Source organism: Aegilops tauschii, chromosome 2 (genome assembly GCF_002575655.3).
Source record: "Aegilops tauschii subsp. strangulata cultivar AL8/78 chromosome 2, Aet v6.0, whole genome shotgun sequence".
NCBI classification, from domain to species: Eukaryota; Viridiplantae; Streptophyta; class Magnoliopsida; order Poales; family Poaceae; genus Aegilops; species Aegilops tauschii.
The window spans coordinates 645,307,473-645,314,722 of NC_053036.3; the positions used below are offsets into that span (position 1 = coordinate 645,307,473).

The 7,250-nt window shown below is 47.5% G+C and overlaps 1 protein-coding gene across 1 annotated transcript; it reads right to left on the reverse strand.

Moving 5' to 3' along the window:
• Positions 1–428: 428 nt before the first annotated feature.
• On the reverse strand, positions 429–4,665 carry LOC109747430 (tubby-like F-box protein 7). The gene is made up of 5 exons (XM_020306490.4): positions 3,985–4,665; positions 2,513–2,942; positions 2,270–2,357; positions 1,859–1,991; positions 429–1,748 (listed from the first exon to the last, which is right to left on the reverse strand). Exons 2-5 carry the CDS (start codon positions 2,876–2,878, stop codon positions 926–928), a joined length of 1,410 nt encoding a protein of 469 aa, XP_020162079.1. The 5' UTR covers positions 2,879–2,942; positions 3,985–4,665; the 3' UTR covers positions 429–925.
• Positions 4,666–7,250: the final 2,585 nt, after the last annotated feature.

The following is a 7,250-nucleotide window of genomic DNA, read 5'->3' on the forward strand; positions in this document are numbered from 1 at the left end:
TGTGTGTGTATCTGCAGCATCTGGTAGGTACCTCCACAGGCTCCTTCCTTCACGCTTCATATGTAGAGTTGTACGGACCACGCAACACCATACATATACATTCCTCTTCTGAATGATTGGATTGCCAGTGTCGAGGGTTTTGTAGTACGATTAGTTTTAAATTAAGCCAAAGCCAAAGCCAAAGCCAAGGAGGACACGACAAGCTAGCCAGCCAGAACCAAGGCAGTGCAGAGGAGGAAGAAATCTGGTCGCCAGATTCTGCAGCTGTACGTGCCTTCACATGTACATGTACCTGTACCGGTGCAGAATTTTTCTTTTAAGCTAATGTTGGCAGTGATCGCCGACTATTAGCAGATGCAGTGTCTGCAAGCAAGCAAATCAACTGACTAATCAAGATTTCATACATCCATGGTCACATCAGTCCAGCATTCAGCAGTAACTTCCACTACATGTTGCTGTCTGGGCACCCACAGGTACAATTACAATGCCCGAGACTGAGAGACCAGGACAACTCAACCTTGCAAGACCACAACATCACTAGTACTACCTTGTAACTCGACATCTCTTCACATTTCATACCAGTCCCAGGCAGAGGCAGCATCATACAGGCATAGGTAGCAATCAATCACATCCTTAGTGGAAGCCTGTCCCTGAACCACAGACACCTTCAGCCCCTAACCCTATCAACAGCTTTAACAAGCACATCATCTCCCCTACCTATTGATACCAGCTTTACCCAATTGATAACAGCTTTAACCAGCACACTGGGGGGACTGAAACTGAACCAACAATTTGCAGAGAATTTTGCTCATGCACTTGATGCATTCGTTCGTTCCCTTCATTTCCGTTCCCAGGCCCGGGCGCGGAATCTCGACGGAGAGACGGTACTCAATGACGGCTGATGTTGTACTGAGAATCTGTTTATTTACTCACACGCCAGCTTGGTGTCGAAGCTGGTCAGGCAGATGGCGAAGGCCTGGAAGGCCGACAGCGGGTACCGGTAGTCCATGGTGAAGGTGTCCTTGGACACCTTGCCGAACTGCAGCAGCACCGTGTCATGGTGGCTCGAGGACGAGGACGCCGACAAGGAACTGCCAGCAGGCTGCGGCTGTGCGGCAGCAGAGGTAGGCTGCTGCTGGGGCGGTTGCGTCTGTGAAGACGGCTCGGGAGCCGCCTCTCCTCCGGAGGCTGGCGGTGGCGGGGCAGGGGCGGCGATCAGCTGGAAGTTCTTGACCGAGGCCACGGTGACGCGCCCCCGGAAGTTGAGGCACCAGCACTGCAGCTGCTCGTGCCACCTGGGCGACTTGTTCTTGAGAACCAGCGGGCTCTCCTTGTCTCCCGCATTTTCGTCGCCGCCTTCTTCTCTCAGAGGCCCTCCCCCAAACTCGGAGAAGCGGCAGCTGCTGAAGTCTGTGGAGTACCTGGAACTTGCGGTGGTGCGGAAGGATTCCTCGAATAGCCGGGGGAGGAGCTCCTTGGGTTGGCCAGGCACAACGCCGTCGGGGTCTACCGCCGATGTCGGGATGGAGTTCATGGTGCACTGCATCCGCCTTGGCCCGCGGGTGCCGAGCACGTTCAGCTCATAGTTCACCTGAGCGATCGGGTAGCTGCCAGTTGCAGCTGGAACTTTTGGGGAGACTTTCCTGGAGGAGAACCGCCGGCTGGTCCGTTCCTGCGGGCAGAGTTTACTGGCATTGTAGGGCGGCTGCGTGTCGTAGATGATGAATTTGGTGCCGAGGAAATTTGACCTGCAGGTACCATCCATGTTGTCTGTTAGATTTGTATGCACATATACCCGGACAAAGTCATTTCAAGTGACAATGGGGTAAGGGAAGACTGTTGCCAAAGGATATGTTACCTCAATTTCCCGATGTAGCCACTACTTGACCGGGATATATTTTTAGGATCCATAGAAATGGCATAGTCGGTGTAAGTTGTTCTCCGACTCCTTTTAGCTGACAGTAGGAACTTGCCATTGTCATCAAGCACAGCTGCAAGATGCAATCAAAATGCTCAGTGTGCTGTGTATTTGTTCTGACTTCTGACCATATTAAAACTAAACTACTTACACCTCTAGCAAATACAGATTTATGAATAAAACAGGGCATCCCTACAATTTTACTGAGGATACTAAAGGCTTTATACACTATACTTTTTAAATTTTTATGCATTTCAATACTTCAAAATCGTTAGTGAATCATCAAAACTGAATTAAAAAATGATGATTAGGACCACAACGGAGAAGTGCAGGGCAATTACACAAACATACCAGAAGTAAGGGACAGGTAGAGACGATAAGTTAGCTTTGACTTGTCCCTTTTGATGAAACATTGGATCAATCCATCTCGAGATCCGGGCTGTGCAAGAGAAAGTGAACCAAGTGTTAAGAGATAAGAAAATATCACATCCCAAATAACAAAAATGGATAGCTTCTTAATTAAATACAGGGCCAGACTGATCAACAATATGGATGCCAAGTTTTCTTACTAATCGGATAGAATGGTGTGGTTACCTGCTTAAGGGACACAGGAAAGGTGAGCTTTCCACAGAATTCTGGGTTCCTCACTATATCCTTGCACATCTCTCTCCAAGTTGTACAGACAGAAGCGCAAGCAACAACATCCTTGCGGGATGGCCAATTGCTGTCGTCTTCCTCCAGCCTTTTCATCACATCCCGAAGTAATTCAGGAGGAAGGCTAGCCCAATTGCCTTGCAGGTTTGTGACAAGACTATCCTGCAGATCACTTGCAGATTCAAGCGATTTCCCTCTGTGATGGCCCGAAAGGCTTGGGACGCTTGAGATTTTCGCCTCGAAATTCCGCCTTGACAGGTTTCCAAAGCTCTCCCTTAAATCGCGAACTATGCTGCGCAAAGTCATCTTTGGACTTGATGCAAACCCTGAGTAACCAACCGCAGCAGGGTACAACAGCAAAAAGTGCAATCTGCAATTCAAAAGTAGCACGGTGGTCAAAACCTTGTGAAATAAGCTCAAAGGCATGCTATGAACATTACAGAACCCGCTAAGGCATGCCATAGATTATCTTACATTCTGTTCATATCTAGCGACAAAACCGACGTATCGCACACAGCATGGTAGCTCCTAAACCAAGCACGCTTAACATTATGTAACACCCATAACACACCTTAGATTTTATTACATTCTATTGCTATCTGTTGATAAGGTTGACGTATCGCACGCAGCATGGTAGCTCCTAAACTAAGCATGCTTAAGAGCGACTGCTTCTATCGACAAGCACATGCTGCCATGTGGAGATTTAATAGTGAGTATGGTGAAAGTCAAGCCTAACAGAGACTAAACCATTCCCACTTGACTAATCCAGACCCTGGCTAGGCACAGTGGACCAATCAGTTGATTAGTCATTCTCGCTTGTGTACTAGATACTGCAAACATTGCCAGATGCGGCACGGCTTCTCCGATGGCGAAAGGCCAACATAACACCTTATTACAGGCATCCTTGATCAGCAAAACTAACCCTTTTCTCTTTGTTCCTATCCTTAATCCGCGCGTCGTGGATAAACGAGAACGTTTTAGGCCTCCCGTTGACGCCGGCGCGTAGTGGAGTACAATATTTATCAACTTGGAAATATTAGTCTTTGCTAGTTGCTACTAGTACAATCTAAGAAACGGTGGAGTGGAAAAAAGGGTGCCTTTTTCCCAGAGATTGAGTGGAGACTCCTCTGCCCAGATCAGGCAAAAGGCACTCCAGCTCTGGAAAACAAGAATGGATCCAGCAGTTGGCGTCTGGATAAATGAAAAACAGCCAGGGTTTCTTTCCTTCACCAAATACTGCTAAACAAAACAGTTGAATCTGATGAGTTGCTTTGCACACAGCCTCAAGTTCATCATCTTTTTTCTGCGCTTCCGGGAGCAGCTAGCTAACAAACTAACTAACTAGATGCAAAATCAAAGATGTAATGCGAGGGCTAGAGCAGATGTTGGGAAGAACGGAGCAGTTTCCTCACCACTGGTGTAGAGAGCGCAGATCGGACGGCCGCTGAACTGTTATCCAACAAGAAAGATCCCCAAAATCAAAATCTCGCATGGAATCCCCCGAGACTCGGAGACGCACGGGGTTCAGATTTGCACTCGGGATCTCGGCCAACCTTCGGAGAAGATCCGGCGGCTTCTTCGCGCAGTGAAACCTGATCCGAGCGCTCGCCAAGAAGTCGCAGCGGCAGTGCCGACCTTGAGTGGTGGTTGGGAGTGAGGCGGGTGGGTGGGCACGCAAGAAAGGCAGGGGAGAGCGGGGCGAGGGAGGGAGGGAGGCGCGGTAATGGTGGTGGTGGTGGTGATCCGCGGATCGGATTTAAGGAGACGGGTGGGTGGATAGGGCCGAGCCGAGGGAGGCGACGAGCGGGGCCGGCGGGCCAGGGTGAAGGAAGAAAGAAAGAAGCTTTTTTTCCTTTGCTCCGCCCACTGTCTTGTTTGGATTGTTGGTTGATATTTCTGTACTTGCTGCTGAAAACTTTCAGAGGCGATGACAAGGAGTTTTGAAAAAACTGATAGATTCGGCTTTGCACTGGGGCGACAGCATAATCCGACGTGGATGCCACTGGGGTTATTCAAAAGATGTGGCAGGGTTTACCATCCATGCATGCATGGCTGCTGCTGGAACATGGAGCCTGAAACACATGGGCAATCATGAATGCTCTGAATTTCTCTGCTGCTATATAGAGTATGCCGGTAGTAATTCCCACTGAATCGATCCTGTATTCCAGTGCCCACTCAAGTCTCAAACTCTGACTGTCATGTTACTGTTAGCAAGTAACTATCCTGTATATAAACACCCACTCAAGTCTGAAACCTTGGCTGTCGTTTCGGCGAGCAACCCTGACTTGACTGAACGTCTGAACCTTACCCAAAACTGCAAAATTTGTAAAAATAAATAAATTCACCGGAACATTGTTTTAGATTTGACGCAATCCAGTGGTATATGGTCTGTGAGCCGTTAGGGAGATCCTGGGCAGTGGCACAGCTAGCAGAGAAGCTCAGGTGCAGAGGTGGCCGTTTGGTTTGGTTTGGTTTGGTTTGGTTTGGTTGGCGTAACTGTCCATCCATCCATCCATCCGTGATCTGTTATTGCAAAGCAGGTGCAGCACCAACCAGTACGGCTACGGCAGCGCCATTCATCCCCATTCAATTCGGTTCAGGTTCAGTCCAGTCCAGTTGGGTGGATGCATGGATCATGGGTCTTGGATGGATGAATGTTATCTACTGCTCTCTGACGAGGACAAGCACAATGCAAATGCTGCAACTGAAATGCAAACACGGCAAGCAGGCACAGGCATTTCAGTGGGACGGGGGAGCAGCGGGTCCAGGTCCAGTCCAGATGCAGGAAATGCTTATCACCATGCACATTCAGAAAAGGCGCTGAAGAATAATAACTGAACCCAATAACCGAGTCGTCCGAGTGGGCATTTCACTAACGTACCCATCCATCCATCGCCCCGTCAGGGAGGGGAAAAAGGAGAAGTAAAGGCATGCAGGATAAGAAAGCGGCACACATTATGGAAAGCAAAGGACTGTCACAAAGACCTTTTCTTTTCTTTTCTTTTCTTTTCTTGCAAGGCAATGCCATGGCCTGGCGAACAAACAAAAATATCCCCAGATATTTTTTATTCCATCTCAAGATCTTTTCTTTTTGATTCTATCATAAAATATCTATGGCACTGTGATGTGTCTTCGTTCGTTCTTATCGACCACGTATAGTTAACCGATGCTTCGAGATTTACATTGACTTGTGGTGATCTTGCTTCAGAAGAAAATACCTGATTATATACTTGTGCCATATGGGCTTGAGTACTTGAGTAAAAAAACGTTTGATCAGCTGCCATAGTGTGTACGATCATCCGTGCGGTGGTAATCATTGAGGAAAATTAGATGGATGTCACTGTACTTAAACGTGTAGTGATCCCATAAAGCATCATGGAACTGCTGCACGCTGACAGCTACATGGATCCAACCAAATGGTCCAGCTTGATTTAATGTGCTTGCTAACTGTTCTTCTCATTGCTGCACGCAGGCAGGCAGGTGATTAGCATGCCTGCATCTCCCTTTAATTCCCCATCTGTCTACCTTTTCATTTTTATTTCTTGGCAAGTGTACTTGCACAAAAACATTTGGCTAGAAACTCCAGATCTTTCGAGATACTCCTGCTCAATTATATACAATATCGACCCCCGTTGTTTATGCACAAGTCAAACGATTGGATACGCTTGCGAAATCACGGAGGATAAATCAAATCAGAGATAATAATTAAGGAAGAAAAATAACAATACTGCTACATACGAGCACATAGATTTGGAGGAAACCATTATCATATAATAACAACAGCGGCAACAATTGGCACTAGTTTTTTCTCCGATGATGCTACCTAAATGGAAGCAAGTTACAAAACAAAAAGGAGGCGCGCACACGCACACGCACGCGCTTCGACGGCCCTACCGGGAGATGGATAACATTAACAACGTCGCGATCTGTCACTCATCACTCCAATTATCAGCACTGATCAGAGGTTTGTGCAGATGCAGGTGCAAGCACTGAGAAAATTCCTGTGAAACTCCATGGTGGCCATGGTGGCCAACTGGCCATGGGAGACAGCAACAAGCACCTTGATCGGCTGCTGCCTTTAATCCGATTCGACTAGCTTTATGCCGGCAAGATTGATTGAATCCAGCTGCACCAGAGGAGACTGGGACCTGAAACTGAAACTTTTCTTCGTGTTTCTTTTGTGCAACAAGATACTAGCAGCAGAGTGAGACATGCATGCACCATCTTTCTCTCCCAAGTATCTAATGGTAACTTGGTAAGCAATGTGTAATAGGGATGGTTGGTTAGTTCGGCACACGGGGGAACAAGCATCGATCGATGGCATATCTTACATGATTATGGGAGGAGTTTTGTATAACCTGCTGCAGGGATCAGATGCTAGATTAGATGATCGTTTGGGTTAATGCCACCCAGCTGCCAGTGTGAAATATGCAACCTGGCACTAGCTAGAATTTAACTAGTCTGATACCTTTGGTTAGATTAGCCTAATTCATTAAGGGAGAGTATGAGATCATTGGTACGTACATGACTGCTCTTTGTCCTTATCCACGGCGGCTGCAAAGAAAAAAGAAAGGGAAAGGAAGAAGGTGCGGACTGTATTTTATGATCCCCCAAAAAGACAAGAACTGTACTGTATTGTTTCAAGATAGAAGGTCTTTGCAACTGGACGACGGTATGC